General features: G+C 41.9%; 1 protein-coding gene across 18 annotated transcripts in view; it reads right to left on the reverse strand.

The window, feature by feature from the left end:
• Positions 1-26,827, reverse strand: part of MAGI1 (membrane associated guanylate kinase, WW and PDZ domain containing 1) — a 331,771-nt gene that overhangs the window by 19,925 nt on the left and 285,019 nt on the right. For 12 of the 18 annotated variants that reach the window (XM_030458154.1, XM_030458153.1, XM_030458142.1 and 9 more), the window contains 5 exons: positions 18,966-18,997; positions 11,444-11,660; positions 5,846-5,923; positions 3,051-3,142; positions 1,879-2,071 (listed from right to left, as the gene is read on the reverse strand). In XM_030458154.1, the coding sequence (XP_030314014.1) occupies positions 1,879-2,071; positions 3,051-3,142; positions 5,846-5,923; positions 11,444-11,660; positions 18,966-18,997 (612 nt within the window). The remainder of the gene's footprint in view (positions 1-1,878; positions 2,072-3,050; positions 3,143-5,845; positions 5,924-11,443; positions 11,661-18,965; positions 18,998-26,827) is intronic. The other 6 variants (XM_030458150.1, XM_030458149.1, XM_030458151.1 and 3 more) reach the window with 1 other exon arrangement.

Raw genomic sequence — 26,827 nt, forward strand, 5'->3', positions numbered from 1 at the left:
TCAACCTCAGGTTAAAGCTTATGGCCCACAATAGCTTCTGGTTACTCAGCCAGTTCTCCACAGACCATTTGGGTGGCTGAGAGAAGCATATGGCACTTGTCCCTCCTGAATGGCCACCTCCACTAACCAGGTCACTCCTCCAATTTGGTCAATCAAAATTAAGCTGAAGCAGCAATGAGAAAGAAAATGGATGCCAAACAAAATCTAAACCTGTGATGCACAGAGAAAGAACTTTAAAATACTCTTGGAAAGCAGTATCCATCTGCATTTATATACTCAAGTATGTACTAAATACATAGTACTCTAAGTATTAAAAATACAGGAGTATAAACTTCTCTTATATGCATCTTGAGGCATGGAGTACCCTTTAAGGTGAACAATCTCCTTCTATTGAGATGAGGAAAAAGGGACAACAATCATGAAGAAGCTTCTCTACAAAAGATATGCTGGAATTTAAAAGCCTGCAAATATAAGGTGAAAGAAGGGATCCTGAATAATTTATCCAAGAGTAAGTGTCCACATTTGAAATGATTCAGAAATAGCTTGGCCTGGAGTAACACTCCCCTGAATGAAATATCAAGGGTTTTTATCGAGATCTCTCATGAATCTAAATCTTTTATGGTAATTTCCAGCCTGGAGGCTGTAAAATTGGGCAGTAAATGTACGCACAAAAACGATACCAAAATCCAGCTGCCCTTCCCCTTCCTCCCAAAGCTCATCTGCTAAAGTTTCTCTCACACTGGCAGCTCTTTGTGAGGAATGAGAGAGGATATTAGAGGAGAGGCAGAACCCAGCATTTAATTCAGAATGGGAAGAAGGAAAGAAATGAGAAATGAACATTGATTTAATATTGTGCAGAAGGAGCTCAGCCCCAGATAAGAATATGGAGCTATTTTAGACATACTGCTCTAATCCTAGCTCCTACTGTAGGCCTAATTTTCAACTTGAATGTTATTTTGATGCTCTTTAAGATAAAAGTACATCACTGCCTATTTTTCTGCTGATGCCTAAACTTGAAAAGCTATGTAATGTCCTTTCTTTTGAACAAGTGAGCTAAACTAAATCCCACTCTCCAGCTCCCTAAAGGGACTCACAAGAAACAGCAACACCCAGTGATCCTCTCCAATATCATGCATAAGCATGCACTCATTTTCTTTGCTATCAGGACATTTTGGTGTCACTAATCTGGGTTCCACCAGGCAATGTCACTTCTCTCTGCATCTCTGTGTTTCTGTGTTTCTTTTCTGTCCTTTTAGACCAAACACTTGTGCAGTGCCTGCTCAACACCCAAAATAACACAGCCAACAGAAACCTCTCTTACAACAAACATACACACCCTGTGCTACCAGAACCAATGACACTCTCAGTTTCCCATCCTGCAGTTAGTTGACTGCATGGTGCAACCTCAGCTGAAGGTTATCCTGTGCCTGGGATGATGGCCATCACACCCTCACTCACTCTCTGCCTTTGTTTCCCCTCCTGTGGACTCTCCAGCATCCTTTCCCTCACTCCCAGTTTAAGGATGGATACAAGGGAGCACAGATTTTTTTTTAGGAAGAAAACAGAAGACACAAGCAATTAGGCAGTGTCTCTTGCTGCATAAATCCACCTAAATATGTTATATTGCAACTGAACAGTTCCCCGTTTTATCAGAAACCTTCGAGAAGACTGGAGAAGCCAAATGAGGGCAAGAGAGTCTTAACTGGAAACAAAATATTTGAGACACATTTGATCAAGAACAAAAAAAAAGACTAAAAATAGCCAAAAGAAGAATAACACCACATCCCTTGAGTTTTCCCAGCATTACAAGGAGAAGCTTTTGTTCTCTGAACCGTTTGCTGAGAAAATCTCCCCCTGCAGAGAGACACTGCAACCTACCTGTGTAAACCACTTTGCGCCTGACGGTCAGGTTGACATGACCTTGTTTGGCTGCCTGTTGCATAAGCTGGACAACAAGTTGGTGTGATTTCCCCACAACGGGTGTCCCATCCACACAGATCAGTTCATCACCCGACCTCAGGCGGCCATCGGCATCAGCAGCACCCAGCGGTACAATGTGACCGATGTAAATCTGAGGAATTGGCACAAATAGGAGAGAGGAAAGAAAGAAAGAAAAAAAAGAAAAAAACTGATAAATTAGAATTAGCTGAAAAGCCAGCTGGAAGTAAGGGACGCTGGTAGTTAGACCCAATTTAATAGGGAAACTGTTGACAAATGTCTGCTGGTCAGGGAAGTGGCTCTGGCGAAAGCAGCTCCACAGGAACAGAAGCCACATTGCAAAAGTGAAATAAATTGACATCTTGTTTCTTTAGGAGTTCCATTCCTTCTGATGATAGCCTTAGGAAAAGTGTTCAACCAGACAGTGGCCAGAGAGGAAGATGGTTAAAAGAACTGAGGGTCCTGTCAGGGACGACTATCAGCTAAGACTGAATTGTCCTTTAAATTTCCTCTAGGGTTTACTAGCTCTGAATCCACCAACTCAGTCTTGGTTTATTTTCAATGAGTTCTGTGGGGTCACTCTTAACACGAGAGCAATCCATGGCCTCTCAGTCCCATAAAAAATAAAAATTATTATGGCAGGGAAATACATGGAAATTTATGCTGCCACTATGTAGCTTTGACCAATGCAACAGAGTGAAGACCATGCATTTTCAGCTTGACACCATCCCCAGGAACTGGATTTAGGATTAGCATGTTAAGGGCATTCAAGGAAGGAATTAAGCAAACAGAAGATGAAAATATTTGCAAACCTGACCAGCACAGGTTTCCTTTCCTTTCCTCAGTCTCCAGGCAATTTCAGACCTATGTGATTTCATTTGGGCTACCACAAAAACAGGGAATACCAGGTGAAGCCAAATCCATTTCAATTTTTGACATTTTAGGTTGGTTTCTGAATGGAAGATGGGGAGGAGTTGTAGGATATAAACACATCACCTACTAGTTATTTTAACAGAGATGCTATAGTGCAGTTCTGCACATCTGGACATGCTACAGCTGTGATTCTAGAAGGAGTCACAAGTTAGAACAAGACCACTCCTAAATGTACTCACAGGTTCTCCAGGCTCATTTCCACCTAGAATCCTAAATCCAAAACCAGTTTCCTTTCTCCATAGAAAGATATCTTGCTCTTGATAATCTGGAACTGAAGAGAAAGAAGGAAAATTGTATTTTTTAATCAAAACCCCACACCTTTATAACCAAATCAGGGATACTATGACATAAATGTAGAGTGATCTTCTGTAACATTTTACTCTTTAAAACCAGTGGTCTTGAAATTTTAGACACAATTAAGAACCTTTATAGGTTTCAATACTACAGGATTATTATTTATGTCACTACTGAAAATTACACAGAGGTTTCCACTTTCTAGGTGTTTAATTTTGATTTGCCATTTGTTTATCACTATAATGTTTTCTTCCATCAACATTAGCATCATTACCCAGTGCAAGAGCCTCTTCGAAATCATCAATAAATAAATGTGTACAACAGAGAACCACTCTGCCAGAAACAATACAGCTGCCTCCTCTTTCATGGGAGACAAAAGAGCCACTTGTTATGACTTCTACTGTTTAATTAACTTTCATAAGCATAGTTTGCTATCTGTCTACTGACACTGATTTAAATAACTAGGGGACAGATCCCCAGTTGGTGTAAAACAGAAGAGCTCCACTGGAAGCAAAGCAGCTCTCCTGACTCTCACTTGCTCTTGTACAGGCTCTGTAAAACCACTGAGCAGATAAAACCAGCTGGAAACATAAAAAAGCTCAATGTTACCTACTCATTAGTATGCACCAGCAAGGTTTTTACAATGAATATTACATACAGTGAAGTACTAACCTTGAAGTGCAGTCGAACAGTAATATTTTAAACTAACTTATGCTGGCTTTCATCCCTTTTTTAAAAAAAATGCAAAATTAATTGCTAACATTAAATCATATCAGAAGACAACTTCAGGATCATTTAATATTTATTGGTTAGTATCTGTAACATTGACTAATTTTGTAATGATCCCCTCCTCAAATTTATAATTAATGATTAAAAAAGCTGTTCCTTTACAAGTCAGCTGTCTAGATCTTTACTGAAACCAAAGCATATCATTCATGAATGCAATTTAAATAAGCACATACAGATATGGGATGCAACAAGCTACACTGGTTTTCTGTATCTACGAGCAGATAAACTGGTTGATTCCCACTGACACGTCTGAGTGTCTGGCTGGGCCCTAATTGCATTTTACACTGTCAGCATCTGCTGCACAAAGGTTTTGGTCCCGTCATCTGGTGCTTTTCAGTGTTGGGACTTCTGGCTGCCTCTGATGCTCTCCCCTCAGTGACTCAATAGGATTAAAATGTATTATGAATTTAAGACCAGAGAACAGTAAAATTGAAAAGAACAGGTGAATGCTAAGTCACAGATGTCTGCTTTGAGATTTCCATTCCAACCGGTTTATAGCACTGGTTTCACATGTCATAATTTTCCATCCTGATAGCTTGCAGATGCAAACTAAGCATAAGACCTGTGCACATTACCTCACTGAACTAGAGGCTAATTTTTGTCCTGATACAACAAAATATTCAGGTGATGAACATGTTGGAAGCCTGTGTGGTTTAACTGCTCAGGCAGGCTGGCTGAAGGCACAACAGCAGAACTTAAACAATGAATTAATTGGTGTTCATCACTTCCTTCAGCTAGGGGAGCACGAAGAGCAGACACACTCGGAAGCATCTCTCCACATTTTGCAGGCTTTTTTTTTTTTTTTTTTTGGCAAAGGCTGCCCTCAACCAATTAATAGCACGTGTTGGATCTGTCAGAGGCAAAATGGCTTCTGCAGAGAGCTTCAGCATGGGCCTGTTTCCTCAGCATCTCTCAATCCTTCCTATTTGTCAATTGTCCAGTACCACGGGGCGATGCCGTCTGTTCCTGGCTGGGGTACCAGGTACCACTGAACAGCTGCTGGAGGTAGCAGCAAACTGAGGTGTCACAGCAGTGTCAGACCAATGCAACACAAACAGAAAAGCCCAAAGAAGCAATGAGTGTCATTAAGGGAATCTTCCCTCTGCTGGAAGGATTTACAGAGGGGTGAAACAGAAATGCAACAAACATACAGACGACACACATTTACGTAGTGGTAAACCCCAACAGAACTCCTTGTACCGCTTTTGGTGTTGGTTCTGCAGGATGGTGATTGACCAGCACAGCCCCAGAAACTCCATTAACCTCTGTGCTTCCAGGCAGCTGAGGTAGGGGATGCCCTGAAGCTTTCCATGCTGGAAAACTACCTTAGGTTCTCCATTATTTGGTAGCACTGCAGAGGAGTGACTTCCCTTACAGGAAAAATCTCACAGTGATGTTGAAACTTTGTTGAAAATCAATGCTCAGCAGCTGCCAGGAGCCATTCACTGCATCTCTGTGCCTTGACCTGATCTCAAGTGTGTCTGATTCTTTCTGAAAAAATGTGGACGTAGCCCAAATTGGTAGTACTTGCCAGTCTCCTCCTCCTAAATTAAATCAGAGCATCTGGAGAGGGTGGCAAAAGTGGTAAGGAGAGTTCTGCTGGGGCCATGAGGAGGAATGGAAGGAGAGGTGAGTGCCACAGCCCTGCCAATGAGCCACGTGGGCAAAACTCATGAATGAAATGGGATCATGACAACCCCAACCCACACCTCTGAAATCCACTGCCAGCCAGCACCACAGTAAACCAAAGGATTTTGCACCTTCGTGGCTAACCTGGGCACATGGCCCTGCCAGACACCCTTGGTGATGAAGAACACCCCCCCCCCCAGAGCAGCAGTGACACCAGAACAAGACAGCACAAGACACAGATACATTCTTGGCACAGTCTTACATTCTCCAAAACTCGTGGAATTGATTTCTCTCTCTCTCTCACCCTTGCTCAGTCCAGTTGCAGGCGAAGGTGACATAGCTGTAATATTAATTTTACAATTTTGCAAAGCTTAATGTATCTGCTTTCTTGTTAGTTCATTTAATTAATTTTGACATTATGGATCATGTTAGGCTTCCATGCATAAATTTCTAAGGTTATAGCTACCATGGGTTATGATATAATTTCACATCTATTTGCCTATGCTTGTCTACATGTGAATATTAATACACATATGAATTCATACATTTATATGCACATGCATGCAGGTATATTTTAAGTAATACTTTTTTTCTCCTGCTCAACAGAATATCCTTGAGAACATTTTTAAAATATTTCTCTATAAAAATATTTCTACTATCATGACAGTTGGTTTTCCAAATGCAAATATCTTGTAAGGTTATAAGAAATTCTAAAGACATGGTGATGAACAATGAACACAGTGCTTAATTTGAGGTCATTTTAATCAAATCCTCGTATACAAACTTTAACAATTATTTGCATGCTGTAAAAAATAAATATCTGCCCACTGTGATATCAATTTTAAGAAAAGATGGCTTTAAAAATAATCAGCATGCTTTAGTCACTATCTCATTTGAGGCAGCAACACTTCCAGTGACTCACAGACTGGCAAAGTACAAAAGTTTTAAGACTCAGATTCAGCAAAGTATATAAGGACAAGTCTGAAAATAAGAGTGAACAGTCTCACTGAAGTTGATGGAGCATTTCAGTGTTGAAAAGTCCTCTGATTTAGCCATAAATCTCACAAGATTCTGTACCTGCAGGATATCCCTCTTTTCTGAACCATCCCACTGCAGGAGAATTCCAGTTTTTCTGTCTCTCCGTTTCTTTCCCATCCTGCAGGTACTACAGGTGTTTAGTAGGACAATCTATAAGGGCATGGACACATCCGTGTGCCCAGGTCTGTGCCTGTAACTTTCTCTCCTATCAATAAAATAAGAGGGAATAACCCTACCAAGGGGCTTTTCCTAACTCTCCTCTTAAAAGTCAGTCTGATCAGAAGGCAACTGGAATTTCCTGAGACTATTTTCTGCCTTAGAGAGAACATATCTAATGTTTGGTAACATTGTACAGATATTTTTACTTCTATGCAATTGTTGAGTGAAAGCTACACAGTGAGGTCAAAGCTTGATTGTATTATTTTAATTAGATTTGGGGAGAGGAAATCCTAACAAATAAATTATGTCCCTGAAAAAAATATTACTGATAACTTGGAATATTTTAAAAGCTTCAAAAATTATCTATCGTGTTCTGCTTTGCTTTTAATTAAATGCTTAAGCCCTTCAAAGGGATTCATTAACACATCTGCAATTCAGATTAATTCATTTTGTCACTGCTGTTTTGACAGATGGCCATATGTAGGATACGGTATTTTGCAAAGCAATCAGGCCACATGAGAAAACTTTCACAACAGATTGTGTTAATCTTTAAGGAAGTTGGATAATACGATGAAAAACAAAAAGCATATTACAAAAATGTATTTTCAATAAACCTGTGCAAGATTCCAGAGCTGTGGCTCTCTGATAAACTCCACAGTCACCACTTCTCTGACTGAGTGCACTTCATGTGTTTCATTCCTGGAACCACTTCTGTGTTTAAACCTTAAGGGTTTGTCCTTCTCTCTGATTCATCTATACACAACTCCCACTGCCAGCTACGAGCTACCCATAAAGAGATGCTCAGGCAGCTAAAACTTTGCACCAGCACAGAGTGAATTTGTTATTGCTACCAAATGATTTGTTTCCAGATTTGCTCAGCACAAAGCTGGCTATTCTCAAAAGTCTTCATCCAGCAAAGAATCATGACTCCAGGCCAGCATTTGAACTCAGCCTTAGCTTTCAAGCATCCCTTTGGGTTTACAGCTTGGAAATAAGCTTCCTTGGACTGGAGTCTGAGCACTCAGCACCTTGCAGGCTTCTCCCCTCACCCAGGGAAGCTCCATGTGAAGGAACTGTAGCCTCCATTTCTTGAATAACGTTGCAGTTTTTATCTGCTGCTACTCAGCCAGAGCCCTGACATAGTTATGGAATCACTGCTTGGCTTTGCATTATTAATTCTAGCTTCATTTGTCTTCCCCCCCCCAAACACACAAAGTCTGTGGCTCTCTCCCATAAAATCTGAGTATTTTCTGATATTAAGATGCATTGGATAAACAAAAACCACATGTTTTTACAAAATAATGGGTTATCTGTCACTTTTGAACCAAATTCTGCTCTACCTATGGCTTCAGTGAGACAAGCCACATAAGTCAAATATAGCCTCTTTTTTTTTTTTTTTTAATTAAATAAATAAAGGTAGAATGCAGAAAAATGCATTTTACCAATTCTGAAAAATTAAATTGTTCCCTGTGTGCTTCCCATATCTACATTATTATTATTAATGTTAATAACAGTGGAATGCACTCCCAGTGAAAAAGGCAGTAGGTGGTCATTATAGATTCAGTACTACTTAGAAACATCCTAAAGATGATGTATTCATACATTGAATGAAACTTTTTTTATATTATTATTTTTAGATGAAAAAATATTCTGTCTGGGCTATGGCTAATGAATTCATCTTTTTGTGTCAACTGCACTTGAAAAATTGCAGTATGTTCTCTTTATACTCAACAGTTTCACAAATGGGACAAAATAAAAAGCTGAGGATGATCCAATGCTCTAAAATTGTCTTTTTGAATTGAAGTATGTGAGGAAGCTAAAAGAGTTGTTGCTGTTTTTCAGTCCACTTATTAGGGATTCAAAACCCTGCCTCTCAAAAGAATATTTTATAATCTTCACATTTATCAAAATTTATGGCCATGAATAAACAGAGAGCAAGTCCTGGACTGGGCAGGAGAGAGATTTGGGAGAACTGAGCTGGAGTTCCTCAGGCAGTGGGGGCTTCTAGGAACCACCAAATGCCCCAGTTACAAGATGCATCAGCCAATCTCAGCACTGGCACTAGGGGGGCATCCTCCAACCTCCTGCTGCTCATTACTGATTTAGTTCTCACACCTCCATCAGAAGAATACAAAGAGGGTCACACCTGGCACCCAAAGCTATGGATGCCATGGGAGAGGAGGTGTCAGTCCCAAAGCCAAAGGGAATGGGTGCTCAAGTAAAGAGAGCAACGATCTGGCTGTATCACTGCCAGCAGAAAGACACTGTAGTTAAACTGAACTGCAGCCAGGTGAAAACAAAGAACAGCACATGTGGAGCAGACAGACAGTGAAACTGAAGACCCAGAGAAAGGCTTCTCCCATCCCATTGCCTGTGGTGCTCCAGTCAGGAGAGCTCCATCCAGTCAGTGCTTGGGCAACAGGGGGAAGTGAGTCTCAAAGGGATGATCCATGTTTATCACTGAGGAACTGAAGGAAGGAGAAGGAGCTGACCACTGACCTCTAAGCAGAAGTACCAGTCACAGCTTGAGATGAGGGAGACAGAACATGTGCAGCTGGCCTTTTCTCTTAAGATGTTACCTTTCCTGGTTTTCTTCACCTTCCTTTAGGCACAGCAAAGCCATGTCACTAGTTAAAAGTGCATCTGAATAGCCAGGGAATGTTTTACTCCAGCTTAGGGTCAGAAATTCACAGGCTTTTGGACATTTTCTGTGGCACATGCTTACAAGGAGACATAACCATATCACAGTCCTCCCATTCTCCAAAACCCCTCTATCTACAAAACTAAGAAATCTTGGAAAACATCTTCCTGGAAAGGAAAAGGAAATGGGGGGAAAAAAGGTGGTAGAAAAACACTGATGTTCAAACAGGTAGACACATCTAGCAGGAGAGGCAGAAGGACTGAAGCAACAGAAAAGGTTCAGTCCCACTACAGAGATGCTGGACTGTGGAAAGGTGAGACAAGGAAGCTGAAGGGGTGTAGCAGATCCCAGTCTAGCAAAAGGGCTAAGGAGAGAAGATTGTGACATGGGGACAGATGGGGTGTGGGATGCCAGCAGGTCAAGAGACAGTGAAAAGGCCTCTGGAAGGGCTCTTATCACAGACAAGAATAAAACCTCTACAAGATACCTGTAGCCATTGAGGAAAGAGGGAGAGTTTAGCACATGGTGCTGGAGGTGTATACAGAAGGGTGACTCCCTGCCTGGGCACTTCAGGATTTTCCAGCCTCAGGTTTTATCAGGGAAGACAGGCAGGAGTTAAGTCTGCTAAGCTGATACTAATGGCTAATTAGTATGAGTTAAACAGTTAATTAGAAATTAGCTAAGTAGCTGCAGGGGGTCAGAGGCAATGCCAACACAGTGCCTATGGGAATCACAGAAGCAGAACAGAGGTAACACTTGTGCCATGGGACAGCCTCAGTCTTGGCCATCTGGGCAGGAGAAGGAAGAGCTCTGCAGGGCTGAAGAGGCTTTGACCCTTAGCTCTTGCATCTTTTTCTTATTTCAATGAGATGCATGTGCAAGTTTTGTCAATGCATTTCTCTGTAGACCAGCATGACCTGGGCCAAGAGCTCAGAGGATAAGGAACAGCTTATCCCTGGAAAGGTAAGGAGCACACAGAAGCTGAGACACCTACAAACTGCATTGCTGAGACATTCAATCTGAAGAGATGCATCTTCAGCCAAGAAACAGTGACTCATGATTTAATTTTTCTAGGACATAAGATTTCAAAGTGATTCATTTGGTCAGAAAAAAAAAAAAAAAAGTCCTACCATTTTTCATTCTGGGGTAATGTTATACAGATTTTACCAGTTTTCAGTTAGCAGGATAAAATCAAACTCCATGTGATATTCTCACTGCACCAAGACTTTGAAGCTCCTTTTTCTGCAACTAAAGTAAGCATTGCTTTTGAAAATTAACTTAATACTCTCTTTCTTTAAGAAGCTTTGACAAATTCAATTTTAATTCAGCAGTGCAATTAAAGTAAAGCCAATGTGTTTATTTTGTTTGCAGAGAAGAAACTGATTGAAATCATATTTATAGTCTTGGGGCAGAGTCGAAGCCCTGCTGAACTATTAGCCAAGTGTGCTTGTTATTAATTGCCATAAAAGCCACTTACAATATGCATTTGATACCTGTATTGTTAAAGCGTCCACTCTAGGCAAAGTAAAACAGCTCAGCTGGATTTTTTCCCTCCCCAGAGTGAGATGGGAAAGCATCTTCATCTGCTATGAAGTTTAGCAACCTAAATACTTCTCATCCTTACTGAAATTCCTATGCATATCAGACAACAAGCCTTAATCTTAGAAAGAGTTCAGGATTTGAATAACAAAGTTGTAAATTCTCCTTCAGCCTAATTCAAAAGCAAAATAAGAACTAGTAGAGATGGGGGTTTTTAATTTCAAAGGGATTTTTTGTACTAAGCTTTGGTCTAAGTTCCCTTTCCAAAAGGTGATCTAAATTCATTCCTCATCAGAGAACAACCTGCACGTCTATCAAGCAGACAACACTGACAGATATCAAATCACAACATTATACTTCCAATAGAAATCGAAAATAAAAAAAAAAATCCGTTTTGGTTTGGTTTTTTTTCTTGCAAAGAAAATATACAGAGAGCAGCTGCCAGAGCCGTAGCCTTAGCAACCACACCTGCTTCATACTCACGTCGGCTTTCATACATGCTCCTGGACTGGGCCCAGATTTTGAATGGATCTGGCTTCTTCTGCCCAGCACCGTCCGGTTGCTCTGCAGGCAGCGGCTCGGCGGGGGTGTAGTCCGGCAGCACCTGCGCGCTGTGCACGGGGGAAGCGGTGTGCCCGCTGCGGTGGCTGGAAACACTGTGCTGAGAACTGTTTTGGCTGTCTTTCCTTTCAAGTGGTTGCTGTAAGGAAGACAGCGAGTGGAAAGAGAGAGAGAGAACAGACGGTTATTGGTCTTTGAGTGGGTGTTTTCCATCATTTTTTATTTTTTTTTCCTCCTCTCTGTCTTTGATCAGGGTTTCTGCACACACAGAAGTAAATATATAAATCACAGTTTTGCTGCCACCAGTTAATGCTGGGTACAGTTAAATTCCCTGATGACAGATTTTGATAGGGGGACTGGCAGAAAGAGCTATACAAAGTCATTAATCACAGAAAGAAAAAAATATGCAGTTCTCTATCTCACACATAAAACCAAAACTCATTACAGGTTACTAGTTTCAGTGCACTTTTTTCTTCCTCATTAAGGCTGAAAAACTCAACATCCTTCTATTCAGGTAACATTAGGGTCTAACTTGAGCACGCAAGAAAAAGGAAAAGCTTGTGTGAAAACTTCAACAAGTTCCTTTGAAAAAGATGCAAGCACAGCCCTTACTATGAAAGATCACTCTTCCTCTGCAGCTCCTGCAACACCCACATCACAAGGGGGTGGACAACAGAGCACCTCTTTCATGTCTCTGCTTCCCAGAGCATCCACAGGACTACAACAGACTTTCACAGATGTGTAAAATGTCTATTTGCACTTTGATTTCCCTGTTTCAATGAAAAGGAAAAAATGCATCTCCCTAACTCTGAGGCTTATTCCAAAGCAGTATGTCAAGAGCTCTGTCCGCTCAATGTTTAGCTAAGCAGGTTACATAGTTCTTCCCAACACTGTGTTCAAATGAAGCACAAGTCACATTTGCATGGCCAGGATGTGTACTACTCATTATGCAGCAAAATCCTCCCTCAACAAGAGCTCCCCAAACTGTACAGCAAATGCTTTTTAATGCTCGTTTGAGATGACCTTGGGTTGGCATTAAACTCAAGTACAATCTCCCACCTGCCCTGGCACAGGGAACTGGCACATTCCTGGGGCTGCTGTGATGCAGAGTGTGGCTGAAAAGATCACATCCTACAGGTTGTTTTTAAAACATCCACAATTTCCTAGCTAAAAAGGGTCAGCCACTCACACCAAGAAAACTCATACAAAAACGTAGTGAGCAGAGAGTACTCAAAAACATTGTAATAAGAGTTGCTTGCTTTCAAGGACTTCTCCATAGGAAACCAACTAAGGGTTGGGAGAGAAACCAGTGGCAAACAGAGAGCAGATCAGCATGGGGAGCTGAGGTGCCCACAGGCCTGGGGACCCACTCCTTTATTCTGAACTACTCCAGGCATCCAGTGCTCCACTGTAGTAAGGCTGAATTAATTACAAAGAAAGTTACCATGCCAAAGTGCCCTCTTTTTTGAGTCTTAAAAATAAGGTTTTCTGAGTTCCTTTTTTTTTTTTTTTTTTTTTGCAAACATTTTTAGGTTTACACTGAGAAAAAAACCCCAAAAAACTCCAACAGCCCAAATGACTTTGACCTTGCAGCCTTACATTCGAGTTGATGATCTGCTACCAGCATTTTTTAAAAATACCTTGATCGACTAGAATGTGAAATTGCCTTTGTCCTTTAAAGCAATTTTGGAGAAAGCATACCTGCTGTGATTACTCATCTGCAGACTCTCAAATACAAATATCTGAAACAATTTCAAACATTTTTAGCTTTTTAAGTGGTAAAAGAAGCTAATTCACATGCAGCCCTTCAGTTTTTAAATGAGACCATTTTAAAACATCTATGCTGTGGGTAATCACTCCTTTGTAATTTAAAAAATAAAGAAGAAACACTTTACAACTCTCAGTCCAGCCATCTGGATTGTTTTGTTTGTTTGGCCAAACTACTCAAATAACTACAAGCATCCTGTGAACAGACCAATCTCCCTGGAAATAGCTGGTTTACAGAAGTAGGAGTAGAGGGACTAAAATGCAAAGCTATAGCCAGCCCCTGAGGAATTGATGAGAACTTTCTGAAAATTTTCTGATTTAAAAAGAAACAAAGTCTGAACTTTAAAAAGGGCGCTCGCTTTTTGATAGGAAAGATCTACACATTGAACAAACCAGGAATTCTGTTTCATAACAGGGATGAAAATGGAAGTGTCAGCGTATCTCAAGTAAAAGCACCTCTAATTAAGCTAGAGCTGCAATTGCAAATACACCTATTTTGCAAGAAAAAAGGGAAAACTTCAGAAGGACAGTTGTTTTTCCAAACACTAACTCCTACAAAAAGCCTGAATCATGTTTATCTAGGGGCTGAAGAGAAGAACAGATAACCATGGAAATAATGAATATGTGCAATTAAATTAATTCAAGCCAATGTTAATTAACTTTCACATCATCAGATGAGGCCAAAAAGGTTTGGGGGTAAACTTCTTTTCACATGCACATCATCAGCAGCAGGACTTGCAGGGATCATCCCACTCAGGGTTCAGGCTGCCCAAATGAAGCTTGTGCCTTAAGTGCAAAGGTGGATGGTTTTTTAGAGAGATGAGCTGATGATACAGCAATGAAAAGAGGACTTCTCCATCTTCTGACTTGTTCCAGCTTACACATGGGCAGGAAAGCAGCTAAACCAGGGCCAGATGAGCATGGGGCTGTTTGGTGACAGACTGCTGCAGAGTGGGTGGTCCAGATCTCACCTGAGATGCTGGTCAGGTTTTTCCATGCAAAGTAAAGCACATCAGCTGAAACGTGTTGACTTCTGACAGTAGCTACAAGGATAATTCAGTGCCCCATGATTAAGTCAGCAAGAGCACCCCTAGATCCTCCAGGGTCTGTGGTCTTCTCCAGAGCTGGTGGTAAATATAAATAGCTTGCCAGAAAGACTCTTGACCAAAAGTGGCTAGAAATCAAGACTAGGATGACTACCTTGAGTCCATGTTGGCAGACTGCAAACTTAAGTAGAGGTGATAAGAAAAAACCCCACTGTATAACAGCCATGACAAAAAAAGTATGTGGAAGGCTGGAGCTTGTCATGCCCTACCCAAGCCCCAGGTCTAAGATGTGTGACTTGTGCCAGCTTCCCTGCATCTTTCTTTCAACTTTGTAGTGTTCATTTTGCGAAGAAAACATAACATTGGGAAGAAAGTATTTTCTAGCTGCTCTTTCCCCACTGGCTGAGGTTAAGAGGAACATCAGCATGACACAGATGTCTCAGAGTGCAGCTGTGGGGGCAATTACTGCAATTGTGGGGGCAGCAGTGGTCAGGGCATACACATCAGCCTTTCAGGATTTCTTCTCTGCAGTGTGCAAGCCCATTTTCAGCCACAGACACTGCATCTGCCAACCTGAGAGGCAGCTTCTCCCTCAGAGAGGCTGAGCAAGCCCACACTGAGCACTACATCGTCCTCTGATTACAGAGAGGGAAGAAAACAACAAAGGTGACATGAGCCAGCGAGTTTGGAAGCTGTTGTGTTTGAAAAAGAGACAGGAGGAAAACTGCTTATAAGAAGTCTCTGAGTGCCTGGAAAATGCTACAAATACCCACACAGCAGAGACTGGTTTGTCACTGGTGCTAAATGAAAGAGTAATTAGATGTTACTTTGTACAGTGACTGCTAGAACTACTGAGGCCCGTGGCCCAGCTGAGACATGGCTGCAGGCAGAGCTGGGATGCTAATTATTAGCAGCAGTTGTGTCTGTCTGTGTCAGGCAGAGAGAAACCCTCAGCAGAGGAGGAGAGGGTGGCAGGGAGCATGGCCTGTGGCGTGAATGGACACCAGAGCTTTTTGGCACAGGATTCTGCAGGCAGAATACTGCAAGAGGGAAGAGTTGCTGTGGTTCCCTCCTGCTGCGTTTCTAGGTGGTGGTGGTGGAAATATGGTCTCTGAATGAAGAGGGATGTGTTGTACAAAGACTCCTGCTGGGGAAATAGTTTTTCCTCCTGACAAAAAGCTGCCTAGCCACCCCGAATACGTGGCAAGTCTCTTGTCAGGGACAGGATGTATACAGGAATTGCATTTTTGGCCCCGATTCAGCTATGTTGATAATGTATTTATTTATACCCAACAGACTAGATTTTTGGAAGAGCTTCCTTCCCCCTGCAGTGATCTGCTCTTCTGATGATCTAGCTGCAGGGTTTTTTTTTTGCTGAGTGTTTTGGAGAAGCTGGTCCTGGCACCAACAGCAAACTGAGCTGGAAATGGAAATCTTTGCCCCCTTGTGGAGTATGTTGATGCAAGCAACGAGAAGAAAAAAAAAAAAAAAAAAAAAAAAGTTTGCTTTCATCCATGTTACACCAGGATAATTACACGGGAAATTGCTACACTAGAGCACTTGCACGCTGGAAGCGTAAATCCCCAGATGGTCAACACAAAAATATTATCCATTTTTATCTAAAAAAGAGTCAATGGGAAACTAAAAACAAACTAGCAGCATAAAGAGCTGCTGTGATCATGTCCTTGGTGTGGAGGAAGAAAGAACTTGGAAGTCTTAAGAATGGCTGCACATTTTTTTTAACTAATTTGGCTCTTCCACCAAGGTTGAAAAACTCTCCTTCAAAGCTCAGCAAAAGAAGCAATGCTCATCAGAAGATGCACACAGGCTGAAAAATGAAGCCCAGAAAAACTAAGCTCAAGGCAGAAAAATATTTTGAGACTGTCACAGCCTCAGCACTAACAAATCTCTCCAGGGGGATGAAACACGTCCTCCCAGCTGGGAGGTATACAACAGGATGGAGCTGCCCTTTTGAGAGTATGGATTGGGGCTGATAGCTAAAAATAGGGTTTGTCTGAGAAAGAGACAGCCATGGAGCATGTCAGGAGTGTGTCTGGGCCTTGGGAAAGGTTAGGAGGTAACAAGAGAGGCTTGTCACTGTGCTGAGCCAAGTGGAAGAGGATGGAGACCTGAGCTCATGTCTTCACTGATGCAGAAGAAAGAAACAAAGAATGAGCAGAATTTAGGTTTGGCCAAATTGCTCCCCACCTGGATATATGCCGTCCTCTAACTGTAGCTCAATTTATTAATCAAGCTATGCTGGAAACATTCCTCCTCTGTGGGTTAAAGGTCGAGGAGGAAACAGAATACCACGTTCAACACAAGCCCCACAGCCAGCTGAGCAGGGCTGGGGACACCCCCTGGGTGCACAGCTCAGTGGCAGCATCCACATTCACCCAACAGCTGCAAGTGCCAGCCCTGAGAAATGCCAGGGCAGGGTGCAGTGAGATGGCATCCCAGAGGGAATGTGCCAATGGGATAGGCCTGGCTTTCCCTTGCAGGACAAGAGCAAGTGGGAATCTTCCTGTCCAAGAGGGCCAGGCTCCCCCACCCTGCAGAGGAGCAGCAGCCCAGCAACTAAACCAAGGAAGGAAGGTGTTTGGCAATACTGCTGCTTCTAAGTATTGACCATACCCTTGGTCACACAAGCTCTGTCGTTGGTGTAAATCCATCCCAGAAAATCCAAAGACAGTTTCCTCCTGTGCACAGGGGGGCTCCAATGTGTTTTGCTCCAGGTTTCAGTGCTCAGCCTGGAATGAAGGATGTGCCAGCTCCGACGTGCTCTGCTCTTCCCCTCCGAGGAGCTGTCGGTCATTAAAGCTGCCACACAATGCGGCAGTGTAAAGCATCGCTGCTAATTGCCGATGTAAATGAGCCAGGGTGCAGGCAGGGGGAAACAGCAGGCTCTGCTTTTTTCTGAATCCCCTGCTTTAGAGGCAACACCACTGCCTAGAGCCATAGTAAAAATTACTGGAGCCATAGTAAGGCAAGGCGAGAGGGGTTTGGGAGAGGAACAGGAGAGAACGGGACTGCTTCCCCAAGGCTGACCACCACCTCACAGCAAACAGCAGGGAGAAATCTGCTGTCGCAAGGCTACCCCTGTTTGCAAGCAGTCTCTTTGTTCACAGTGGCAGGATCACCCTGACAACGGATTTAGATGCTGCTCAGATTTTCACGGTGCGTGGCTGCCGAGCAGAGAGGTGTCTGACTCGGCAGGAACCCGCTGCACCTGCGTGTGGCAAAGGGGGAACCTCCACACCTTGAACAGACCCAGACTCACTGATCCAGGCGGGTTGAATGCTAGAAGCCGGAGTTGGGATGGAGTGCAGCCCCTCCTGCTTTGGCTGAGGAAAAAAAGTCCAGGCAGAGAAAAGAAACGCGCCAGACGCATCCGTATTCCGCACACTCGCTTCTGTCTTACCCAAGGCTGAAATAATCTCCTCGTGTGACAGAAGGGAGCGTGAGGGGACTGACGTGCTCTGAGAGGGAGCACACCCCATGCTTCTGCCTCCCAACATTAATGTGAGCTGACAGTGGTAGAGGCCTGGGCTCACGTGACTCTAATCAGCGCTGCCCTAAGCCATCGGAATCACATTAATTATTTCAGGGTTTTCTTTTTGGATGAACAGAGAACTCGTATTTAAAAGCAGGAGCCTTCTGCTCAGCCCCTTCATAAGCCTCCCGCCCAGATTTGCAGTGAGGTGGGTGGGCTGTGCCCAGCTGCAGTTTTTGGCACCCACTGGGGACTCTGTCGGTGAAGTTTCACATCGTCTTACAGCACGGCAAAGACCTCACTCTCTCTATTTCCCCAAAGCTACTGGGAGATAAATCTATTCCCATTCTTGCTCTCGATAACTTTTAACTTTCAAGCTTTAGGTATTCAATTTCCTTAAAAAATAAAACATTTATTGTTGTTGCATAGCAATCGTGTTAATTTCTTCCAGAATATTACACACAGAGATTTAATGATACTTCAGATCACAGCTTCTCTGCTATCGGCTAAAATGCCATCCAGGTAACAGCTTTACATGGAAATAGGATCAGAAGGGACAAGAAAAAGCTGCTCTGTTGGGTTGTTTGAAAAATAAGGTTTCTTACACCTACAGCACAATTCTGCTCAGCGTGAAAAAGCCTCCAGAGCAAGTGCTTGGACAACTAACTGTATTCCTGGAGAACTGTAATCAGATTCCATTCATGCTTTATCAAGGTGCATGCTTTCCCATTCCGTTAATAATGCAGCTGAGGGTACTCAAGAAAACTCAGGGAGTTAATGGAAAAGGTTGGTGCCCATAAGCACCCAACAGGAATTGCTATCTGGCAAGAAGGTGGAGCCTCCCATCTTTCCAAAAGGAAACAATAGCTTTTTTTCCTAGTAAGTTAAATGACAGAGAAGCTCAATCTGTCAGGGAATAGGATCTGTAAACCTGAGGATTTATTTGCAAACAAGTCCCCCCGCCGTACTGCATTCCTCTTTCATCTCCCCATGCAGCAGGAGCCACGCAAGGTAATCACGGTTGCAACAGCAAGACAACTTAAAACAACCAAAACCCACAAAGAAAACAACCCAAACTCATGCCTTTCTCCTTCAAAGCAGGCAAACAGACAAAAAATAGTAGCTGAAAAGTGCTTACCGACTTTGGGCTCTTCTTTGGGACCGGCAGCCCTGAAAAATGGCAACAAGGGAAAAATAAACATTAGCATCTAAACGTTACCTTCCTCTTCAAGACAAATCCCTAGGTGTATCATCCAAACGTAGCCATCTGCAGAGTTATGTCAGCTTTCGCTCTCGCATCGGAGTTCCCAGTCTGTTCATATCGAATCAAAGCAGAGGGAGAGGGAGAGCCAGCGAGAGAGGGGAGCGGGGGGAGAGCTGGAGCTGCATTAGCTATGCTGCCTGGTGCTGCAGCAGCAGCCAGGAGGCTGGGAGAGAAACCCACAGCCCTTAGCAGCACCCGCCGGAACCCGGAGCTTGGGCAGAATCTCAAATGCTCCCCTGGATTAGGGGAGACTTAGCTGACAATTAAGCCCAGGCTATTCCCTTTTGACGCGCCCGGCTGGGCGATTTTCTCGGACCAATCGCTGAGGCGCAGGGGGAAACAGGTTGATTTTTTAAAAAGTCTTTCCTCTAGAACCTGATTTTTCAAAGGAAAATGGGAAGCAACTCGAGCTGGGAGGCACGGGCTGGGCAAAGGAACACAAAAGCAGGCAGAGGAGTGAGCTTTTATCTCTAAAAACCTGAACGCTACTGAGAACGCACGCGGTTTCCTTCCTGTCCATCCGAAGTGTAAATCTATGAAGCCAGAGATTTTATCTGCTATTTACAATTTAAGAGAGATGAAGCTTGAAAACAGCACTGCAAATGTCCTGACCCTTGTGGGGGATGTGAGGGGACTTGGAGAAGGGGGACATACACAGGTTGCAGTCAGTGCAAAGGAAGAAATGACTGAGAGAGAACCAGAGGTTTTTTCAAGGACAGTTTTGCATTTTGGAGCAGCCTTTTGCTCACTCTGTGATGAGCAAGAGAACTCAAGTGGGATTTCTATCGACTACTTCTGTATATAGCTCAGTTCCCAGCAGCAAAGGAGACATTTGTCTGGGGATTTACCTATAATGCAGGAAAAACTCTTTCCTGGGCATTTTTTCCATTACCTTCCTTTATCCTCCACTGTTGGAAGAGAGGGAAATTCCCCACATTTTGCTCTGTGTGACACTCCAGATAACAAGCATAAACCACAACACAGATTACACTCCACATTAAGCACTCAGTAATTCAGATGTTTGAAATCTGCTTTTGTCTTTACAATGTGATTTATGTGGCATTTATGCTGCATTATGTTTTCTACTTTATGCATTTTGCTTGTGCTAAAACCCATGCCCTCGTCTAACTTACACAGAGAGAATAAACAAGTGATGCAAATAAATTACAAATCTGTCTAGGAAGAAGCTCATTTTAAGGTAATTTGGGAGATGTTAGTTCTGAATAGGGAAGATTCACAATTAAAAATGATAAACAGAGTCTGCTCACAGTCTGGGACCTGAAGTGTAATGAGTGTTTTAAATGAAATATTTTCAGCTTTTGAGGAATATCTTGTGCTCTGCACATCACTCTGATGCATTCCTGGTCAATAGCTGATCCCCCTCCAGGCACAGATTGATCGAGGGACAATGAAACATCAAAACTGTTTGAACAAAACAATGAAGACTGCAGCTTCATTTTTGCTGATGGTGCTTGTGTTTGTATAATACATTTAAAGAGGAAAGCACTAATAATGTTCACAGCAAATCACATTTTTAACAGGCAACATTTATTACAAAGATAAACACACAGTCTCCCTCTCTCTCTCTTTCCACATGCATGCACACATGTTTACTCTCCCTTTCCAAGAGATGCTCCTTCCTATTAAATCAATAGGTAGAACTGATCCCCATGGATGCATGCACTCCTAACAGACCAAAATGCTCTAGAAAAGGGATTACAGTCATTCAAATGTTCCCCACAAAAAATAAAGCCAAGATGCAGCTGGGCTGTTGGTTCAAATTGTACCAAAATTCAGTTTGTTGCATCACAAGCATTAAATGTTAAAATTGACTAAGTATGAACTGCTGAACAAACCATTCCTTCAAAGTCATCAGTTTTGGCTGTTCCAACCCAAAATAGGTGGAATATGGATGAAAATAATGGAAAACACATACAAGGCCATTGTTTGGTGAGTTCAGAGACTTATCAATCTTACAGTGTCACTGCTCTGTGCCAGACTTTGCACCAGAACAAGCAGTAACTAACTTCTAACCAAAATAATGGACTGCATAACATGTTAGCAAATGGTATTTTTCATGGGACAGGCTTCTAGTCAGGGGAATAGTCTGCCTTCACATTTTCCTTACAAACATTACTTATTCATCTAACGAGGACCTCATTTTAAAACCTCACTTCCTGAGGCAGCAGGCCAAATGAGCAAATGATAGGTATAATGTGTAGTTTTCATGCTCAGATGATGGAATGGATCCAGGATTTAACAGCAATGAACACAAAGTGCTTGAATAACCCCCAAATGCTGAGAGCATCACTAGCAAGAAAATGCTGAGATTTACTGAAAAGCTTCTGCCTATGATTTTGGTAAGGTGACAACTATGAATTACTACATCCACCACCTCATTACATTACCTGTGGCCCATCCTTGGCCAAGGCTGCTGCTCATTCCATGCCTTGCTTGGAATGCTCATCCTTCCAGGTGCCCTGTTCTCTCCTGAAGCCTCACGGCTATTTTTTCAGAGGTGAATGGACCAAGTATGGACTTACGTATGGACAGTTTGTATCTCTTTGGTGTAACTCCATTTTTTAGTGGTTGAAATCATGCCATTCACATCCCTGCTGCTCTGCCCTCAAACCCCATACTGAAACAGTAAAAGCTGATATTAACACCATAAACATTCCCCTGGGCCTTAATGTCTATGGACAGCTCTCAGTAGTACTTGAAATGCATCTCCTAATTTTGAGAGGCAGTTTAGAGGTGCAGATTAGGGGTGGTGGAAGAGTGATGTGACCATGCAGGGCTGTTGTCATCACAGAGTTAACAGTGTTTTAAAATAAATTATCACATCTGATAAACAATGTCAGTATGACCTAAAGCCCCTTGAATAGGTTCATTGTAGCTACTTACTCAATGTGTCTTGAATTAAATTAATTAGAAAACACAAATTAGTCCCCTCTAAATAACAATGTAATAAAGCAACTGCTTAATGAAAAATATCAGTGATCAGTGAGCAATCCACAAACACAAAAAAAGGGCTTGTAATCAAACCAAATTCACAGACTCATCAGCAAGGCAAGAAAGGCTTCATACAAGGTTAGTCAAAAATGAGTCAGATGCAGGCATCTAAATTAAACTAATTATCACAGAGATTATTACATTTATCTTAACAAAAACCTTTCTCTTTTCTCCCCAGTACTCCCTAAAGCTCTGTGTACAGCTGGCTGCATCCATCTGCTCAACTACGTTTTGTAACATAGGGGAAAACATGCAAATCATTAAGCAAGTTCTGTACCATGACTTCAGCACTCTTAATGCCATTACCCATCAGGAGGGGTATGTCTGTTGTGTGACACTGTACTACGTTGTGAATGATGCAATCCATGCAAGAAGGCCAAAAATCAGTTTATTTCACCTTATTTGGTTTGTGTTAATTCTCCAGTCTTGTGCAGAGCTTAGAAGAACACTTTAGGAACAAGGACATTAAAAGTACCTTAACCCTACCTATAATGGTTTCAGGGAAGAACCCATGGACAAAATTCTGGAGTAGCCCCAATTGCTGTTCTTTCTAATTCAACATTTTCCAGATTTGGGTTGATTTTACACACAAAAGGAAATAAAAAATGTGTGTAGATCTTCACTTCTGACAACTGCTTAACATTTCCAATCACAACACCCAGCTGATCATCCATATCCAACAGCAAAAAAAGCCACAGGTGAACATATAAAAATAAGGAAAAGCTTTTTCACTGTGAGGGTGACAGGGCATTGGCACAGGCTGCCCAGGGAGGTTGTGGAGTCTCCTTCTCTGGAGAGATTCAAACCCCACCTGGACTCATTCCTGTGTGACCTGCTAGAAGTGACCCTGCCCTGGCAGTGGGGTTGGACTCAATGATCTTTTGAGGTCCTTTCCAACCCTTAACATTGTGTGATTCTGTGAACCTAGGTGAAAAGGTGACCCATTCATTTTTGCCATTACATGATATACAGCTCAGAATGCACAACATCTTGAAAATTAGTAGGAGATTAATAAAAAGACAAGAAAAGAACTATTTCAGAGTGTGTCACCAGGTTGGCATCTACAGAGAAAATGCTGCTGTCTCAGAAAAATATAAAAGACAACGAGGTTTCTAAACAGTGCTGCTTACACTGAGCTGCATGAAAACCAAAGGCTTTGCCCCCAAAGGAGGGGTAAAGTACTGGAGTCAGAGGGTACACAGCCATATACCTGGCATTTCACATTGATCACTGCTTTCTGTGTGCAAAACAAGAAACTCTAAATAATTAATGCTAATGGGCACTAGTGCTGCTGGGGAAGAGGGGAGGTTGGTGGTGACAAAGCAATCTCCTTGATTTTCTGTAATCTGTTGCCAAAGAATTTCTAATAAAGGAGAAATACTCCTAAAATATAGATGGAATTTCATCTTTTCCCAGACTGGAGAAAGAATAAGAAAACATATCAGAATAATTTGCAGCAAGAGACTTAAAACTGCACAGAGGCATAAGAAGCATCATCAAGAAAACCCCTCTACCTTGTCCCTGCCCAACTTTTCTGCTTGTCATCGTGATTTGCATAACAAGAGTGCCATTGCACTAGCAAAAACAATTAGCTATGCAATACCACCTTTAAGTGAGAGAGTAATTTACACTGCAGGAATACAGCCCTGCCATACATCAAGTTTGGTAACTATCAACTAATATGAAAAATGCCACATTTCTAATGTTACCTTCAATGCTAATGCTAAGAAAGAGATGTCAAGAGACCACCTTGGGCATTATTGACCCACTGGCACTGGCAAAAACCATAATGAGGGACAGTATATTATTGCCATTAATAAGAATTTCAGTTCTAAATGCTTTAAAGGTGTTAAATTGTTGTAGCCTCAATTACTCATTCTTGGTCAGGATGCTAAAGAATTCCTCATAACTGAAGAGTCAGTTATACTAGAACTGACTCTAGAAGTGATAGGTAAAGTATATGCTAATAAAATGTTTTAATTACTACAAAAGATATAGATTTAACTCTGCAGTGAGATACATATGGGAATGTAAAGACAGTAAGATAATATAGAGACTGAGGATTAGTGTGACAATTACCTGTCTAGCCTATGGTTGAAAGCATGTCAGTACTGCTTATATTTTTATTTCGAAGTTCACTAAATGAGGAGCTTTTCCTAAAGCACGAGATGTTGGGAGTCATATACTTAGATGAAAACCTCTATAAATATTTAACCAAATATGTATATAAACATTAATTTTCTGAAACCTAATGAATCTGAGAAGGTAAACACCAGGACTGGAAAGTAATTACAAAAACCCATGTTCTTTTTCCATGGATATGTTTGTGCGTGTATACACATGCATTATGTATATTATTTTTCATATACAGAGGTGTTCCTGTGGGGATATGCAGGAAGGCACCTCACCTTTTCCACAAGCCCACAAAATCCATGACTTGCAAGCTTTATTTCTAGAGCACATCTCACCATTTTCTGAGGATGCTGCAGCTGTCCAGCTGGCCTGTCCCTTGGCATGGCTTGGGGGTACTGAAAGCAGCAGCACCTGAAGGCCACTTCAAGTTCAAGAGAGAGGACACCAGTAGAGGAGAAACCATATTTTGCTATTTCACATCTGTATTTATCCTGCTCAGCGAGGTTGTTTGTCTTCAGACTTCTCAGAGCACTGTTACAAGGTGTAAATCCACACACTTAAATCCGCGTGGCTTATGGCAGGCTCATATTTCAGATTTGGAGAGCAGTCTGCACTAAGGGGATGCCCACAACCAGGGTTTGATGTTACTGTTAATAAATAACATCCCCTATAATAATAAGCTATTATTTATAGAATGCTGAGCCAGATTCAGCCCTGGGGGAGTGCACGTGCACACGTGGCACACGGAGGCAGAAAATCTTTTCTAGAGAACAATGCATTTGCAGATGTTTTCACAAAATATGACTTGATTTAATACAGTTTTATATTAAAAAAAATAAGTTAGTGTATCACTACACTTCCAAGTATGTAACTGTACATCTCAGAAACTAACCCTTAAGGATCAAACCTTCTGGGGACTGATATTCACCTGCCAGATCCCCACTATTACCTTCATGTGCCCCAGACATGGGACCCTGACCCATCCCAGCCTCCTTAGTCAGCAGCACCTGAAGGCCACTCCAAGTTCAAGAAAGAGGACACCAGTAGAGGAGAAAACATCTTTTGCTATTTCACCTCCTCAAAGCTTGGCCTCCTCCACCATATCTGTCTGGTCTACTAAGTCCTGCCAGGTTTCAAGTCCAACTCAAGGTACATTGTGGGTCTTCTAGTCCTAATTGCTATCACCATCACAAAAATGAGTTCACCTGACCAAGAAAAAAATTAATATGAAAATGAATAAACATAAAATCCCAATGCAGAATGGGAAAAAAATAAAATTCAGAACAGAGGGACTTGGAGAAATGAGGATATGTATTTAAAAACAATCCATCTCAGAACAAAAACATTGACTAGCTCATTACAAAGCCATTCTTCTTCTTCAGTTTTGCCCGCCTTCTATTGCTTTTAATGACTCTCCAAATGTATTTAATTACAGTACTAAATAAAGACCTTTCTTGGATTCCCGATACATCATTAATCCTGTTAGGACTGCTTAATATAATGCCAAATCAGGGCAGCAGCCACTGCACCTACCTGCAACACAGCTGATAAAAACTCATTATTTACAAGCACATGCACACCAAAATGCCACACAGGTGGTATGCAAGGGCAGGAGAAAAAAAATAGGTGGAATAAACCCCTCCTTGCTACACAGCTCCAAGTTTGCTCCTTTTCCTGCTGTGCAAATCCCAATGAAGATGCAGGAGGCACATCTCTAGCCAAATCTGCCTTATCTAATGCATAGCATTAGGCTCTGCTGTGCCACCTGGTGTTAGATCACATCGTATTTGATATCAAACAACACTCCGTGGGGTTGAGATGCCTCATTAATACCACTTCAGCATTTAACACCAAAACCAAATCAGAACAGAAGGGGAAAAGAAATCCCAATTTTAAAAACCTCAAGCTAGGGAGAAAAAAAAAAATAGAAGAACAAACTTTAGTAAGAATTCTGGAGCACTCATTTTTCATTTGTTAAGCAACCTCCTGTTTTGTGTTTATCTAAGAGCCTATTGCTTTCTGCAAGATAAGGTGGTTTGTGCAACAAAACATCCTGATGGGAAGATCTGATGGTTTTTTCATCCAGCATTAAGCAAATACTTCAGTTTTCTTATTGATTTTTAAAGCAGATCTAGGCTCCCTGCCACAGAAAGGCAGCCACCTGCATAATGTCCATGTCACCACTAGCGTGTGGTCAGCATACAAGGTTGCACAAAGCTGAAATTATGTAATTATTTTTTTTTGGTCAATATAAGTTAGTTGTTCACCTTTTTAATAACTGAAGTACAGGTTTCATCCTGGCCTTAAAGCACACTTGATGAAATAGCTCAAAACTTTAGGAAATCACCACAGCCCTTAAAATTCATGCAAAATGTGTAACACAAAAAGCCAAGCAATGAATCAGCAACAGTTCTATTTTACCCTTTCAAGCAACCCCAAAGCTTACATGACACATATATCTGGGGGACATAAGCTTTACTAGAGACAGGCCACACTGACACAAAAATGCAGGGCAATTGATGCAAAACTAATGCTGACCCAAAAAGCAGATTTCACAGGAATCTATTCATTTGCTTGCTCATTTCTGGAAG

This window comes from Calypte anna, chromosome 12 (genome assembly GCF_003957555.1).
Source record: "Calypte anna isolate BGI_N300 chromosome 12, bCalAnn1_v1.p, whole genome shotgun sequence".
Lineage (NCBI taxonomy): Eukaryota > Metazoa > Chordata > Aves > Apodiformes > Trochilidae > Calypte > Calypte anna.